Source organism: Eptesicus fuscus, chromosome 13, assembly GCF_027574615.1.
Source record: "Eptesicus fuscus isolate TK198812 chromosome 13, DD_ASM_mEF_20220401, whole genome shotgun sequence".
Classification (NCBI taxonomy): Eukaryota; Metazoa; Chordata; class Mammalia; order Chiroptera; family Vespertilionidae; genus Eptesicus; species Eptesicus fuscus.
This window is the reverse complement of record NC_072485.1, coordinates 14746790-14764124: the sequence shown is the minus strand read 5'-3', so window position 1 is coordinate 14764124 and position 17335 is coordinate 14746790. Positions and strand designations below refer to the sequence as shown.

The 17335-nt window shown below is 48.9% G+C and overlaps 1 protein-coding gene across 3 annotated transcripts in view; it reads left to right on the top strand.

The window, feature by feature from the left end:
* The window catches only part of RDX (radixin), a 92248-nt gene extending 80924 nt beyond the window's left edge, over positions 1-11324 (top strand). For all 3 annotated transcript variants that reach the window (XM_054725759.1, XM_054725760.1, XM_054725762.1), the window contains 2 exons: positions 7424-7517; positions 10768-11324. In XM_054725759.1, the coding sequence (XP_054581734.1) occupies positions 7424-7490 (67 nt within the window). In that variant the 3' untranslated portion in view covers positions 7491-7517; positions 10768-11324. The remainder of the gene's footprint in view (positions 1-7423; positions 7518-10767) is intronic.
* Positions 11325-17335: the final 6011 nt, after the last annotated feature.

Here is a 17335-nt window from a genome sequence, read left to right as displayed (position 1 = left end):
CTGCCTCCTTCACATCCCACACAGGGGATCGAGCTCGAAACCCGGGCATGTGCCCTGGACCGGAATTGAAACTGGGACCCTTCAGTCCACAGGCCGATACTCTATCCACTGAGCAAACCAGCCGGGGCCTCCTCTTTTATTTAAATCACGATGGTGATGCAGTGCCAGGGGCTGCGGGGCGGCAGCCGGGCCTCACGCCTGTCTGGACGGCCCAGCTCCTCAGGCTCATGTTGTGTTGGGCTAGTTGCACCTTTTCATTTTCCTAGATAAGCCAAACATGGCTTTTTAAAAAAAAAAAAAGCATTTAAAGAATAATGCTTTAGATATTTAAGTTGAAATGTAGTTTTATGTGAAATCTCCCAAATTTTATGTCAGCTTTTATTTATTTACTAGCAGCCCAGTGCATGAAAATTGGTGCACTCGGGGGAGGTCCCTTAGCCTGGCTTGCACCCTCTGGCAGTCTGGAACCCCTTGGGGGATGTCCACCTGCTGGCCCAGGGGATCGGGCCTAAGCTGCAGTTGGACATCCTTAGCGCTGTTGAGGAGGCGGGAGAGGCTCCCGCCACGGCCACTGCACTCACAGCCATCAGCCAGCCTGGCTTGTGGCTGAGTGGAGCTCCCCCTGTGGGAGCACAATGATCACCAGGGGCAGCTCCTGCATTGAGCATCTGCCCCCTGGTGGTCAGTATGCATCATAGCAACCAGTTGTTCCCTGTCGTTGGGCTGTTAGGGTCAATTTGCATATTAGCCGTTTTATTATATAGGATTTATTTATTTAAAAAATGTTTTGCCAGCCAAACAATGTGTCTGCTTGCCAGGAGCGGCCCACTCGACACCAATTTGCAATCTTCACTTGAAAGCATTCCAGGTAGAGGGAACAGCATGTGCAAAGACCGTAGGCGAGAGAGGGCTTGACTTGTTCAGGGAACAGAAAAGAGGGCAGTAAGTCCAGAGCTGAGTGACCCCGTAGGAGAGGGTATGTGAGTGAGGCTGGAAAGGAGCCAGACCCCAGGAGCTCACCGCAGTATAGGGGCAGAAGTGCAGGATAGAAGTATGAGTGTAGTGGGTGCTCCACTCGACAAGCGTGTACCCAGGACGACAGAGCTGCATCTGCCTGGAGGAAGGGGTACCTGTTCCTAAGCCACACAAAGATGCCATGAATGCTGCGGGTCTCCCTGCATTTTCCCATTTTACAGTTCAGTAAGCGGCCCAAAGGCACCCGTAGTGGACGAGTCTGCATCTGGCTTTGGTTTTTTTGGAACTGGAGGCCCATGCCCTTTTGACCACGAAACACTAACTACCTTTCCGATTGAGATCTGAGTCCATGACAGTGCCCTTTGGAGGGTGCTCGTCGGCGTCACTCAAAGGGAATGCACCCATTAATGTAGAGGCCAAAGAAGGACTTTAAATATTAAGTTGCGTATAGAGTAACAGTGAGCTGGAGGCTCAACCCCACCACACTGAACACCAGGCCCATTCAACTATGTTGTGTTGGGCTAGTGACACCAACCTGTTAAGGGTGAGTGCCTCGTTTTCAAGGAAAGGTGAGTGTAGCCTTAAGATTTACAGTTGAAACATATGAATTACTCTGGTGAGGAAGCATCCTTTTCTTCTTATGGAGTGCGAAGGCCCTCAAAATCAAAAGGGTCTCTGCTCAGGGATCTTAGAAATCTAGAGGAAGATGAAATTCAAGAAGTAAAGGTGGATATGGATAAAAATGGAATTTTTCGGCCACCCAATAGGTGTTGAATAAACATTTCAGGAATTCAGTGAGCAGGTCTTGAGTGGTGTGATATGAACTTGGCCTGGAAATGTTCAAGAGGCCGAGGATCAGAGGGAGCAAGGCTTCAGGGCGTCAGGGGGACGGAGGGCAGTGGCCACAGTGGGAGGCCGGGGAAGAAGTCCGCGTGCAGCATGGAGGGAGATAGCAGTTAGGTGAAGCACCCGAGGGAGCGGGTGGGAGGACGCTGCATTAGCTTTCAGCACTGAATGTGGAGAGCTCTTCATGAACACCCACCGCCGGTTCTTTGCCACGGATTAGAATATTTGAAGAGAGAAAGCATAATTAATAACATTTCCCAGATGCTCTATGTGGGTTATTTACTTTGTAGATAGAAATGGATCTGATTTAATGATTTTTATTATTTTTAAGCTGATAGATGTTTTTACCTGTAGAATTAAAATGAAAATTGTCTTTTTAAAATAAAAATCAATATGGTTGCCTATATTTTGCTTTTAGATGGATAGATTCTAATTATTGAATTAAAGCAGAAGTTGGCAAACACTGTCTATAAAGGTGTAGATATTAAATGTTTTCAACATCGTAGGCCAAATTGTCTGTCTCAACTACACAAGTTGCTGTTTTAGTACAAAAGCAGCTATGGGCATATGTAATGAATGCTGCTGGCTGCCTTCCAATGAGACTATTTACAGACACTGAAACTGCATTGTAATTAATTTTCACCTGTTATGAAATATTTGTCTTTTGATTAAATTTTAAAAATTATGGTCTCACCCGGCCGGTGTGGTTCAGTGGTTCAGCACCAACCTATGAACCAGGAGGTCATGGTTCAATTCCTGGTCAGGGCACATGCCTGGGTTGCAGGCTTAATCCCCAGTGTGGAGTGTGCAGGAGGCAGCTGATCAGTGATTCTCTCTCATCATTGATATTTCTTTCTCTCCCTTTGTTTCTGAAATCAATAAAAAAAAATACAGTCTCTACAAAAACAGGTCGGGAACAGATTTGGCCCGTGAGCTACAGTTGCTGACCCTGCATTAGAGGTGTTATAAAACAGTCATGTTCTTGCGAAGGCCCGTGGTCTGCTTTTCTCAGCTGTCAATAGTTTTGATCAGGGGGGTCTTGTTTTGTTGTAATGAGAGGTTGCCTTACACCAGTGGTCGGCAAACTCATTAGTCAACAGAGCCAAATATCAACAGTACAACGACTGAAATTTCTTTTGAGAGCCACATTTTTTAAACTTAAACTTCTTCTAACGCCACTTCTTCAAAATAGACTCTCGCCCAGGCCGTGGTATTTTGTGGAAGAGCCACCCTCAAGGGGCCAAAGAGCCACATGTGGCTCGCGAGCCGCAGTTTGCCGACCACGACTTTACACATTAAAAAAACTTCCACTTGAGGTGGAAGAGGGCATAGAGGGGATGGAGAAAAAATAAAATGAAAACCAAAGCATCCCGGCCGCAGTGGCTCAGTGGTTGAGCGTGGACCAGGAGATCACGGTTCGATTCCCCGTCAGGGCACACCCCCAGGTTGTGGGCTCAGTCCCTAGTGGGGGGCGTGCAGGAGGCAGCCTATCAATGAGTCTCTCTCATCATTGATGTTTCTATCTCTCCCTTCCTCTCTGAAGTAAATAAAAATATATTTAAAAAACCACACCCAAAACTTCCAGTAGTGATTCTCAAACTGGCTTGCATCAGAATCACCTGAGAGTTTGCTAAAATGCAGACTGAGGGCCTGCACCCTGAGTTTCTGGCTCAGTAAATCCACGTGGGGCCCAAGCACTTGCACTTGGAGCAGGTGAGGCCGCTGCTGCTCTGGGCCAGCACTTTGAGAACCACTGCTTTAGAGATGAGGGTGCCCCGCTCTGTGGGAACAACAGGTGGCCTCTTCTACTCGGTGTCCTTAGAGTAACTATTGACTTTGCTGCCTCGATGATTTCTGTGAGACATCCAAAATTCTAATAGTTCGCGACCAAAGGTAATTGGAACCAAATGGATAACTTCCCCATCTATTGTAGTATTTTTCTGCCATCAACTTCTGTTTTAAACACCTAAGAACTAGAGATTGTTTTACAACAGTGTTGGGGAAAGATGTGTACCTAGGAGAATTATAAATAAAGGAATATATATTATTATGTATAGTATACATTATGAAAACATGTAATTATATATGTAATAGATACTTTCTATCAGTTTTTATTTTTATTTTTTAATATGTTTTTATTGATTTCAGAGAGAGGAAGAGGGAGAGATGGTTAGAAACATCAATGATGAGAGAGAATCATTGATCAGCTGCATCCTGCACACTCCCTTCTGGGAATGGAGCCTGAAACCTGGGCACGTGCCCTAACCAGGAATCGAAGCTTGAACCTAAGACTTTTTGTTCATGGGTCTACACTCAGTCACTGAGCCACACCAGCCTGGCTGATTTAATATTTTGACATTTGAATTTTTACAGCTATTTCCTTTCTTGCTGTGCCTTCTCTTTTCACATTTTTATTATGGATAAAAGTTTTAAATTTGATTGTAGCTTAATTTAGAAAATTTTGCCCTTGTGATTTGGGGAAATTATTTTGATGTGTATCTTGTTTAAAAACTTCTCTTCTTTGAGGTCATGAAGATTTCTCCTATATTTTCTTCTAAAAGTATTGAATTTTTAAAATTTCTTCTAAAAGTTTCGTTGTTCTTACTCTTGAGTCTTTAGTCCAGCTAGAAATAACTTTTGTTTATGGTGTGAAGTGTGAATCCATTGTTTTCTATCTGGATGACTAGTGTCTTAATACTTTGGCAGTTCATCCCTCCCCCACCAATGGCATTGCCACTTCTTACCTGTGTCAAGGGAGCACATGGATAGCTTCTGTTCCGTGGCCAACTTGTCTACCCCTGTGTCAACACCATTCCGTCTCAGTTCCTGTATCCTTAGCTTTATATGAGCCCTAATGACTGATAGAACTTTCTTTAAAAGTCTCTCCGGCTTGTTTTGATAATAACTCCTGGTTAGTTTGGGCTCTTTGTTCTTCTACATAAATTTTAGAATACCTAAAGTGTATGAGGAAAAAAGACTTTTGGTTTGAGATGTATTAATAGATTAATTTGGGAGGAAGTTACATCTGTTTAATATTAAATATTCCTGGTCATGAATATGTTAATTCTCTCCACTTATTGATGTCTCCCTTAATGCCTTTCAGTAAAGTTTAATATTTTCCATTAAGATAATATATTTTTTGTTAGGTTTATTATTAAGCATCTCATTCTTTACTATCTTTTAAGAGTCACATTTTAGCTGAAACCAGTTTGGCTCAGTGGATAGAGCGTCGGCCTGCGGACTCAAAGGTCCCGGGTTCGATTCCGGTCAAGGGCATGTACCTTGGTTGCGGGCACATCCCCAGTAGGGGGTGTGCAAGAGGCAGCTGATCGATGTTTCTCTCTCATCGATGTTTCTAACTCTCTATCCCTCTCTCTTCCTCTCTGTAAAAAATCAATAAAATATATTTTTAAAAAAAAGACTTACATTTTAAAACTCTTGGTGGCTGGTGTATAGAAATGAAATAGATTTTTGTTTGCTTACCTTATATTCAGGAACCTTGCTGAACTTTTATTGTTTTTAAGCATTTCTGAAGTCTTTTGGGCTTTCTACAAGAATAGTCATCTTTTGCAAATAATGACAGTTGTCAGTCTTTCCCAATCCATAGAACATTGACTTATTTTCCTTATCTTACCGAATTGACTGAAACATTCAGTACGACGTTCTACATAAGTGGCATCTCATTTCTGACTTAAGAGGAATGCTTCTAACATTAGCCACGACGTTTGCTGTGGGTGTTTGGTACACGCCCTTTATCAGGTTAATGAAACGTCCTGTTATATACATTTGCCTATTCTGCTAGAGGTTTTTTGTTTTGTTCTGTTTGTGAGTTGTGTGTTTTTGAAATAAAAAGGTTTAAAATTTGTCAAGTGTAATGTCTGTATATAGTGAGATAATGTGTATGTGCTTTTTGTTTGTAACTTACTGATCAGATAAGTAGATTTTCTACTATTAAACCAAGTTTGCACGCCTGGGCTAACTTGCTATGTGATCTCTAACCTATGGCTTGGCGCTCCTCCAATCCTGAGGCCCTGTGCTGAGAATATTCTGCTCCTCTGATTTGTGTGGATCTCCCCCTCATTCCCTTTAAGGGCGGTCTTCAACCAAGTAGTTTTAATCTCATGGCGCCATCTTGTGGCAGACTTTGGAAATTTCTGTCTTGCTATTCACCTTTCTTCTCAAGGAAATGGAGTTTCCTAGGTTATCACTGTATTCTGTTTTCTCTCTGGTACCTTACATTTATCCACTTCACTCTCCTTTCTCTTGATCTCCATGTAAATCATTCACATTTCCTTCCTTTGCTCTTTCTCCCTTCATTCCTTTAGTTATGAGCATAAATCAACTTCAGTTATGGTTAATCATGGTGACTAAGGAAAAATACAGTAATACACTTTTAAATGACATTTGATATGATAAAGTGGCAGCTCTGCTAACCTTCCAAATCCTAGAAATACTTCCAAGTCCCTTTAAAATGTTCTTAAATCTCCAGTACTACTTAGTCATCTAATTAATTTTTCCCAGTTTAACGTTAAGCCGAAGTATCAAAGGGAAATTATAATAGCGTTAGTATGTTTCATTGTTTCTATCTTCCTTTATTACTGGCCAGGACAGATTTGGGGGTTCTCCTGTATTTTACTGCAAAGACGCCATTTTTCATTATGGGTTACACTGCCTGGATAACATGGTTTCCATGGGCAACAGCCCACCACAGGTGCTCTCGTGGCACATAACTGATTTATAAGATAGACATCACCAGCCGCTGACTTCCTACTTGTTTAACCCTAAGCGTAAAAATACTGTGAGCAATGTTCTTCCCACTCAGAGGACTGGCACTTGGATCCCCGTGGCTGGGGTAGCGGTTGCTTTGTGGAGTTAACTGTGACTGTCCTGTTGTCTGAGAATGGCTGGCGAGTCAGCTGGAGAAGACGGACCAGAGAAAGGAGGGCTGACCCTGATCTCTTGGCCAACCTGGCCGCAGGAGAGGTTGCTTTTATTGTTTGTCTTACCCCACACCAGGCTTTCAGTCGGCAGGTAGAGGGTATTGAGCACTTGCTTATTCCAGCATAGCAACTGTTGATTTCAGAGTAGGCACCCCAGAGTATTTGGGGTCCCTAAGTCTGATCGGTGTTTAAAAGACATTTTAAAAGTGCCCGTTAGGGGTGGGTAATGGTAAGATATGTACACATATAACACCTCAATAAAATATTAAAAAAAAAAAAAGTGCCTGTTAGTCAAGAGAACTGCAGGTAACATATACACTCACTCTCAAGCAGTGTTCTAATACGTACAAAGCTTTGATGTGTATGGCTTTGAGATCCATTATTCTTGTGAAACTGAATAGTTTGTGTAGAGTGCCTACAACTGTTAGAATTCTAACATCTATTTAAAAGGAAGGTTTAGTGTTATTTTTATATTGGAAAAATGGGAGATTCAAAAGTGGATTGAAAAAAAAGATTAAGAAGGAGATGACATTGGCGATTTGGTTACCAAGAGGCCCCCCCCAATCCAGGGTGACCAGTCCTCCTGGCATTCCGTACTGCGTGTCGTCCTTCTGTGTTCTTTTGCTAAGTGCTTTTTAACCTCTTGATGTCTCTTTTGAAAGGTGGGGACCCAAACTGTACGCATTCTTCCAGATCCGTCCTTGCCAAAACAGCATAAAGCAGATGTAACAGGAGGAAGGCTCCCTCCTTCCCTAGGTAAGTACAAGCAGCAGCTGTGGCCAGGGCCGCCCACCTTCCCATTAGACCTGCCACATCTGTTTACTGCCAAGATGCGAGGACCCCACAGTATGGGAACGCACAGTCCAAGGAGCTGACTCAGAGCAACCCTCCCATTACAGCATCTAATTCCACCCCCTCCAGATCCTTCTCAACTGCTTACATCTCCTGGGCTCTGTGCCAGTCAAAAACATCTTCTTCCAATTTAATAATATTGAGGTCAGATAGTTTATCTTATTATTATTTTTGTTGTTGTTAAGCCTCACCTGAGGATATTTTTCCCAGTGATTTTTAGAGAGTGTAAGGGAGGGAGGGAGAGAGGAAGAGAGAGGGAGGGAGAGAGAGAGAGAGAGAGAGAGAAAGAGAGAGAGAGAGAGAGAGAGGGAGAGAGAGAAACTTGATGTGAGAGAGACATATTGATTGGTTGCCTCCCACACATGCCCCAACCAGGGCCAGGAATCAAACCTATGATCCTTCCTTGCACAGGCCAGTGCTCTAACCACTGAGAAACGCAGGCTAGGGCCAGAGAGTTTATTCAACTGAGATTTTACTTATAATCCTGGTGAACTGCTGCTTTAGACTGTTCTCTTACCTTTAAAGGAACACCCTTGATGGGGAGTGTTATAGTGCGAGCTCACACATATGCCACTTGTGTGCTGCTGCTGGTTTTTCTCTTATTTTAAGAAAATATTTAGATACACTTAAAAATGAAGGGGGGCCACACATACATATTGAGTACAAGAATTCCAGAACTGGTTCATAAGCCAGGTTAGTATTATGCATTGATCTTAATTTGGAAATATTTAAAAATCATTGATCAACATGATTACCGTGACAGCAGCTTGTTTTAAATTCATGGATTTCTTTGGCAGACACTGTTTTGGCCCATCCCTTTCTAAATAAAACCACAGCGATGCAGTTCATCTTGTAGATCTGGAGTGGTTCTTTTGAGTTCCTTCAGCTTGCTGATTAAGCCTCCCCACGGTCTGTAAACCTAACACTAGCTATAGTATGTGAATTTATCTGATCTAACACTTTAAGATCTGGAATAAATGTCCATAATAACTATATTATTTTTTAGATTTTTTTTCATATGGCACAAAGAATGATCATATATGTTTGCTGTAGGTGGGGAATTTTTTGAATGATTTGCTTCTTTGGCCTTGAATTTTGGATTGCTCTGAAATGAGTTGAAGGTCATTCAAGAATCTGACAATCCACAACATCACCAAACACTTTGCTGTTTCAAATTCACTTGAGGGGCTTGCGCCATATCCATCACCATTCACTCATTTTGAAGGGGGTGGAGCGATTGTGAATTCTTGCAATCCAGTCAGTCTTAGTCCTGATATTTCAGCTAAAATCCTTGGTTAAAACCCATTCGTAATGTTCCATAGATCGCCACCAATTCTCAGCTATTCTTGTTGATTTTTTTATTTTAAAAAGTGTTATGAATTTATTTGAGCCAAACTGACAACATACCCTGGGGAGCAAGATCTCAGATGCTTCGGAGAACAACAGTTTTGTAGCTGCTTTTACGAATTTGAAATTAAAGAGTGAAAGAAGGAAGATTATATGGATGTGGGAGAAAGCAAGGAGAGAATTGTATTATAGGATAGTTAACAAGATTATGTGGTCTCTTGAGGGGTCTGAAAGAGGCATTTCAAAGGTGAGTTCACCCAGATGCACAGAGACAACGGACAGGGACTCTCAAGGCAACAATAAACCTCCTTCTAAAATGTTGTATGTTTGGGGTGTGACTACCCACCATGTCCACTTAGCAATTTATGATCCTTTAAACCATTCCTTCCAATGCAGGAATTTATGTAGCTCTTTCCATTTTGTTTGCTGATTGGTAAAATCCCCCAAATTAAAATTTGCCTGATGTTTTGCAGTTTTTCCTCATTGACTTTTAACCGATAATGGTTTGACTCCATCCTGTTGTCGTCAGAAGTAGGAAAATCAGTTTTCTGAATGACTCACCCCAAAATAGTCAAGATCAAATGACTCACCCCAAAATAGTCAAGATCAAATGACAGAGATTAACTTATCAAAGGATCGCAGAATGGGCACATCGCGGGCAGCCTCAGAAGTTCTGGGCCCCTTCCTCCCCAAGTGATCATGATGTTACTGACCCAAGAAAAAGGACAGGGACTTCTCAACTGATTTTCTGGTCCTTCTCCTCCAGACTTTGGGGTTTCTCCATCAAACTCTCAGCCTGCCTTTTTGTGGCCCATGGGATCGTGGTGGTGAGAAATCAGGGGCCCATCTAAAGGCACGGACGAGCTAGAGCTGGCGGTTTCTTCAGCGATAGGACGCCCTGCAGCCTCGGGTACCAGGCTGTGCAGCCTAGTGTGTTTAGACCCACAGGCTTCTTGCTCTCACCTGCAGGCCTTGTCCTTTCTCTGAATGCAAGGCTGATTGCAGCTCAGGAGGCTGCTAGACCTGAAGACACTCTCTCCTTGACCCCCCGGGTTGGGGAGTGGCCGGACGAGGGTAAGACGGAGCTGGTGTAAATACAGCGAGCTCACCCCCTGGGCACACATGCCCCCGGGCTGCTCTGAGGCCTCTCTTATGATTCACGCCACAAAGGTTTATATGACTGATGTGAGGACGTGTCTTTATACCAGGATCTCATATCCACATCCAAATTCTGGATCTGCAGGTTGCAAGATCTATGTTAGGCTCCCTTTGAAACTAAACATCATTCTAGCCTGGCTGAGCTCAGAGGGCAGAGTCTGTGGCCCACCCTCGTTTGGGAGCAATCTGTACGTCACGGTGTTGCATCCATTCGCCTTCCCAATTCAACAGTGAACTCAACCAGCTAACTGCTAATTATGACCTGTGGAAAGGTTTTCAGGGTCCTGCCCATTTCAACCCCATAATGGTAATACTAGAGGCCTGGCGCATGAAATCCGTGCACAGGTACGGTCCCTAGGCCTGGCCTGTCATCAGGGCCATCTTCCCCAGCTGCTGGCAGCCAGTCCTGTCCCCCGCCCCCACCCTGCACCACCCCCACCCCCAGGTTCCCTGTTCGCCATCGGGCGATCGGAGCCTGCAGGCTAGGGGGAGGGACTGAGAAGTGGTCAGTGCGCCTCATAGCGACTGGCTGAGCATTCGTTCTGGTCATTCCATTTGGCTGATTTGCAAATTACTCTTTTATATAGATTTGTCTCATTTTCTTCATTCTTACCCAACTTTCCTGTTCACTTTCTCTGTCTTCATGCAGGTCCCTGGCATCTGACATATGGTGAGCTTTGGGATACGGACTTACCAAGACATGCCTGATATTCTGAATGTGAATACCCCCCAAAGCCAGAATCCCAGCCGGAACCAGATGGGCACGTGTCCTGAAACCAAGGCTCTTACGGATGGTTCTCTCCACATCTCAGTTTCCTGTTGGTTTCCCTTTCTTGCTATCCTGTCTCTCTCCACACCCCTCTCAACTGCCTTTCCTAGGGACAGAGCTTGGAAAGATGGGCCGGGACTGGAGGACTCTGCATTGCTCCCTGCAGCCCTGAGCCAGCACCTATTGCATCCCATCTCCAAAGCACCATGCCCCAGGTGTGCCGGAAGGCACCAGCTTCTGAGAGCCCACTTTTTCTCTGCATGACTAGCTTGTAAGGAGAGAGAGAGAGAATTTCCAAGAATTTTCCACTTTTTCAACAGCTCTGATTACTTGCTCATATCTGTGAAATCTGGAGACACTGATGCAACATTCCTCTTCCTGTCTGGGCTGTTTGTATAATTGTATATAAATGTAGCAATAAATCTATTCTAACATCAGCGGGGCACTACTTTCCACTTGACTCTGCATGGTGATGGTAGGCGGTGACTATCACGTTCTCAAGGAACTGCCCTATTGCCCCATCTCAGGTTCTCACCGTCTCTGATTTCACAAAGTGTTAGTTTGAATTGGCCCGGGTGTGGAGAAAGAAGATTGGGGAGTCCGGTGTCAGAACTGGGACATGAAGCAGCATGATTAATTCACTAGGTGGCACTATTCCTGGCACTCAAGGTGGCTTGAATGTCCAGGGCTGAAGCTCAGAGGACTGGGTGAAAGTTTGAGACATGAGTCAGCTATTTTTGTAATCATTCTTACATCCTTCAAGAATGCATTGTGGGGCCATTATGTGGCAGGTGCTTACCTGCTGGGCACAAACATACCCCTAAAAGACTCTCAGAGATACTACACAAAATCTGCTAATGTGATACTGAATTTTCCATCTGGGTAGTTTTCCTGAAAGTCTTTAAGGCATATCTTTGTGCCCAGCAGGTAAGCACCTGCCACATGATGGCCCCACAATGCATTCTTGAAGGATGTAAGAGTGATTACAAAAATAGCTGACTCATGTCACAATGCGATATTGAATTTTCCATCTGAACCTGATGTTTTCCAAGAACACTGAGTCTGGCTGTGTTAGAAACAGTGTCCTCCGACAGGGGACGCATAAGCCAATAACCTTCCATTTGGCAGAAGTAATGTAGTTTGTCTAACATTAAGGAATATTGGTTCCCAAAGGAGTCTCATAGTTTATTTGAAGTCTTTAGTTAGCAGGCATGCCTATCACTTAAAAAATACTTTGTTGTGGTTTCTTATCAAATTGCTGTGTCTCAGGTCTCCCCTCCTTCTGCCCCAAGGCCTGGGCGCACCGTGGAGCCAGAGGCGTGACCTAGCGCAGGGCTCGGAGGCAGCACGTGCAATACCACCTTTTATGTATTAAAACATACGGACCGGAAGCACTTGACGGAATCACCTGGTTGAGCCCTCAGAGCCACTGATCAGATAACCATCGGAAGGATCCATCACGCCAGATCTGGTCTCACTTTCACCTTTTAATAGACCGGAGGCTCGGGGTCCAAAGATAAAGCTGCTGCCTTCCACAGCAAACGCCCGTGGGACACCACCGGACACACCCTCCTCCGCACAGACAGTTCTGGCAGGACTGGTGCCACAGGGAGAAATCACTTTAAAAGATACATGGCAGCCCTAGCCGGTTTGGCTCAGTGGATAGAGCGTCGGCCTGCGGACTCAAGGGTCCCAGGTTCGATTCCGGTCAAGGGCATGTACCTTGGTTGCGGGCACATCCCCAGTAGGGGGTGTGCAGGAGGCAGCTGCTGGATGTTTCTCTATCATCGATGTTTCTAACTCTCTCTCCCTCTCCCTTCCTCTCTGTGAAGAATCAATAAAATGTATTTAACAACAACAACAAAAGAGATACATGGCAAATAACCAGGAGCTCCTGGTGATGGTGTGATACGGGATGAGCCCACTGTGGGTAATGCCGTATCAGCAACGGTTCATGAGCGTGTCTGCGGAGCTGAGGGCGGCCAGCCTGTGGCTGTTAAACCTGGATGTGGGCTGTGGTTCTGCCACTAATTAGAGGTTAAACCGGGACACGTCACTCCCGCTCTCTGGGCCTCTGATTCGTCTGCTGGAACACGAAGTGTTTGGACTGAATGATGTCTAAGGTTCTTGTTCCTTGAGTCTCTCCTCCTCTGGGAAAGGGGAGGGGGTAGCATACTTTTTAATGCTAAAAAGGAAGGTCATGGGATGGCAAACGTGGGCCACAGAGAGGCAGAACACAGGCGTGAAGGTCACTGATTTTCAGCCACCAAGATGCCTGAAGTCAGAGCAGCACCTGGCCAGCCCCGCCTGGGAGACAATCTATTGAGCGTTCCCTGTGCACACCCATCGACTGGATTTCTCCTTGGCGTGCCTTCCGCAGAGGGCCGGCACCAGGGCTGCGGTCTGGACACCAGGACAAACCGGTGGAGGTTGAAACCTTAAAATAAGAGTCCGCTTCTCTTCCTGAGCCGCCCAGCCCATCACAGGCCGCACCGCGAACAGCGCCCCTTGGAAAGAGTGGACTTCAGTGCAGGTCAACAGGCAGAGCTGAGGGAGTGGAGCCACCGAGGGGGATGCGCACCCTTCCCATCACTGACAACCGCACCCACAGCGAGGGAGCACGTGGGTGGGGTGTTTCCCTCCTGCAGGGTAGACACAAGGTGGGTCAGCACGGAGCTCCTGCCCTCCTGGCCCTCAGCCCCCTCCCAGCAGGTGGGATGCGGTGCTTGACAGGGAGTGTGGGGAGGGGTGAGAGCCAGGTCTGCAGGCAGCACACACTCCGGCTGCTCCTCCAGGTTGTAGTTGGACAGAGGCAGGCCGGGCCCTTCACACAGGGGAGGGCTCTCTAATTTGGGGTTCAACATTAGGAAGCTAGTTGCCAGGGGAGGAGCCCGCATTCTCCCCTGTTAGCTTTATCAGCCGCCAAGGTCCATGGCCTTCACCTGCTTTTTCTTTTGCTGTAATTCCCCATTGGTTAGCACATGTTCTCACTTGTGTTAAAGCGCCCCCCCACCCCATGTCAGTCCCTTCCCCACCCGTACCCCCAACCCCCCAGAGCCTGTGTCTCTGGCCAGGTTCCCCGGGCGAGGCTGTGGGCCCGGCTGCTGAACTGGGACCACACTCACAGGCGGGGGGACGGAAGTGGGGGCGAGGGAAGGGGGTGCCGGGCGGAGAGGAGACTCCGGAACGGAGTGTCCGGTCCTCGCGGCTGAGTCAGCGGCGTCCTTGGGCAAGGCGGGCGCATGAGTAACCGACACATCAATCTCCTCTCCCAGCCCACGGCCTTGGGGAGAGACGAATGGTGACGGAGCAAACTCATTGCTGTTCTAGGGAGAAAGCGGCGGAGCCAAGGCCAGCCATCAATCCGCCTGAAATGCCAAGTTACAAAGACTCCCTCGGGGACGTGGGCCGCTCTCCTTCCTAAAACCTCGCGCGCAGATGGACGCTTGGGCGGGGCTTTGCGGCAGCGAGGGAGCCCGTGCCCTGGGGAAGCCTTTCATTGACATACAAAACACAAACCCTTGCGGATGAGCGGACAGGTCTCCACGGACTGAGCCCGCGTGGGATCAGCGCCGGCCGGGACAGAGAGCTGGTCCCCGCAGCCCCGCGCCCCGCCCGGCCGGGCGAGCTGCGTTCCCGCGCTGGGCGCCTCCTGGAATGCCGCGCTCGGCGCCTGCTCTCGGGGCCTGGCTCCCTCCATTCAGCCGCGCCCAGCTCCCCACACTCACTGTCACCCGTCTGCCTGCCGCCCACCGCGCCCCGCGCCCCGCACCCATGCAGAGCTGCTCAGGCCTCCGCTCCGGGTGGGGTGGGGTCGGATGGGGTGCGGGGGCCGCGCCGCCTGCTGCTCCCTCCACTTCCCTCCGCAGAGCGGCTGTTCCAGAGCCCGGCTCCCCCTTCACTGTCACCCCTGGGCCTCCCACCCCCGGCCTTTCTCCAAGCTGCCCCGGCGTCAGTTTCCATTCCCCAGGAAGGTCAAGGCCATGGCCCGCACGGCGCCCACGGCTCAGAGGCTCAGCCCTGGATCCGGGCGCTGGGGCTGCTTTGCTTCTCCCAGGGCTGGGGACCAGGTTTCCGGCCCCGCGAAGGGCACCACTGCAGGGGCGCAGAGGGGCGATGCCCACAGGGCCTTCCCACCGCCGGCCCGGGAGCTGCCGCCCCTTCCCAGTTACTCACAGAGGGAGTGCGGGTCATGCTTGGTGCAGGGGCCGGGCGGCAGGGGATACTGGTGAGCTTCCCGGTCTCTGCCACCGACTTTCCTAAAACCCGAGCATGATTCCCTTGGCCCTTTGAGAAGAAGGAAGCCTGAGTGACATCCCCACCTCCTCCAGCCTCAACAATTCAGCGGGCAGCATGCCCAGGGCCTGCTCCGGCCCTCCAGGCTCTGGGCACCCTGGAGACACCGCAGGGGACGCGTGTGCCCCAGCCCTCTTGCACCCTGAACCTAACCTCTCCACGGCACTGCTTCCCCCCCCCCCCCCCCCTTTCTGGTTAGCTGGTGGTTGAACGAAGGCGAAGGCTACTCAAGTTAGAGCCAGTGAGTCATCCCTCTAAAGCGAACAGGCCGCTGTGGCCCGAGAAGGAGGCTCATTCTAATGCCCAGCTATTTTCTGCTGTGCACCTTTCAGCAAGTTGTTAACCTCTCTGGAGGTTATTTCCACCAGTAAAACAATTGATTTCTATAACATGTTGGTTTGTTTTTCCTCTTCGACTTGATAAAGCCTGTAGGTGCTCAGAACCTATTTTGGATTCCCTTCGTGTTAATTTAACAGCAATGCGGCTCAGGGGTGGTGTCAGCCCTGTGGGACCTGTGCCAGGGGGCCCTCAAGACAAGGGCAGGGACTTCGGTACAAGTTCTGAAATACAGGGTCACCGGGAGAATGCCACGCGTGGATCCATTCATGTGAAAACTACTTAGGACCCGCGGCTGTGTCCTGGGCACGGCTGTCAGATGAGTGGTTGGCAAGGACCTCTGTCCTGGAGTTTCTGCCTCTTCTCCTCCAGTGGCGCTGGGCAGGGCTGGTGGTGGTCATTCGTCCTCACTCGCTGGCGGCTCCAGGCAGGGTGTGAGGCTGGCAGTCCATGCAGACTTAGAAGGGGCAGCACTTTGCTCGGGCGGTGAGCCCAGCTGCTGTGCCCACCTTCTCTGAGCTTGGGCCTGGTCCTGAGACCAGCCAGGGAGGTCCCGGCGGCTTTGAGAGGGACTGGAGGGGTCAACAGTCTGTGGGGCCATGTGACCGAGGCTTATATCCACATCATCAAGCGGGGAGTCCTGGGTGTTTCCTGGGCCTGGTGGTGAGGAACAATGTTGGGGAGTAGACGCAGCCCTTTCTCCAGGGTGGGGGCTGAGGGGGGGATGATGAGAAGCGACTCTGCCCTAGTACCTCTCACCTGTGTGGCGGTAACTGGTGCAGCTGCTCCCTTTCCTTGCTCTGCTGGGAGATGCTAGCTCAGCTCTGGCCGGCACAACCGAGGGCCTGACTATTCATTCCCCTCCCCATTCAGCCTTCAAACCCACACGTCACAGGGCCCAAGGCCAAGGCCCCATTCCTGGCCAAGACCGGAGGCTCACCCCCCACCCTGCCCACCCAAGACAGGGGCCGTGGGAGATGTAGGGAGGGGCCAGCCTCAGGTACCTACCCACCCAAGACAGGGGCCGTGGGAGATCTAGGGAGGGGCCAGCCTCAGGTACCTACCCACCCAAGACAGGGGCCGTGGGAGATCTAGGGAGGGGCCAGCCTCAGGTAGCTCAGGACCTTAGAGGGCTGGGTCCCAGCCACCCCAGCGGTGCTCGCTCAGGCGGATCCCGACACATTCCAACGGAGCTCTGTTGATTTGCTCATCACATGTGTACGGAGCAGACAAATAATTCAATTCCCTGCCTTCGTGGCCTTCCCCCTTCCAGCTGAGGGAGATGAGCGACAGACGAGCCACAGGTGTGCTGGGTGGTGAGCAGACAGGAAGTGGGCGCCTGGCCGGGCGATGCTGGGGAAGGCTCACGGACAGGGCGTGGGAGTGCAGGGTGGCAGGTAGGTGACACCTGCTGTGAGGGAGGGGGCAGGAGAGCATGTTGGCAGGGGATGCTTCCTGCAGGTCTGGCCGTGAGAGGTGCGGAAGCTTCTGGAAGGTGGGGCCAAGGAGAAGCAAGGCCAGGCCCAGCGCCGGCTAACAGGGAAAGCCTGGGGTGTTGAGGGAAGAGGACGTGGCCCCTCTGGCGGGCTCACGGGATGATGAGCTGAAGGACAGGGTGAACCTGCACACTTGGCCGCAGACTTTGCAATGGGACAGCTTTCATGCAGGACAGGCAGAGCGGCCTAAGGGAGGACGCATCTCCCAGCCGAGTCTGCAACCCCCGGAGGGTTTGCAGTAGGTGACTGACGGGCCTTCTTTACAATATGCTGGGTGCTATGTGGGGGTGAATGGTGGGGGGAGTGGAATTGGGAAGATG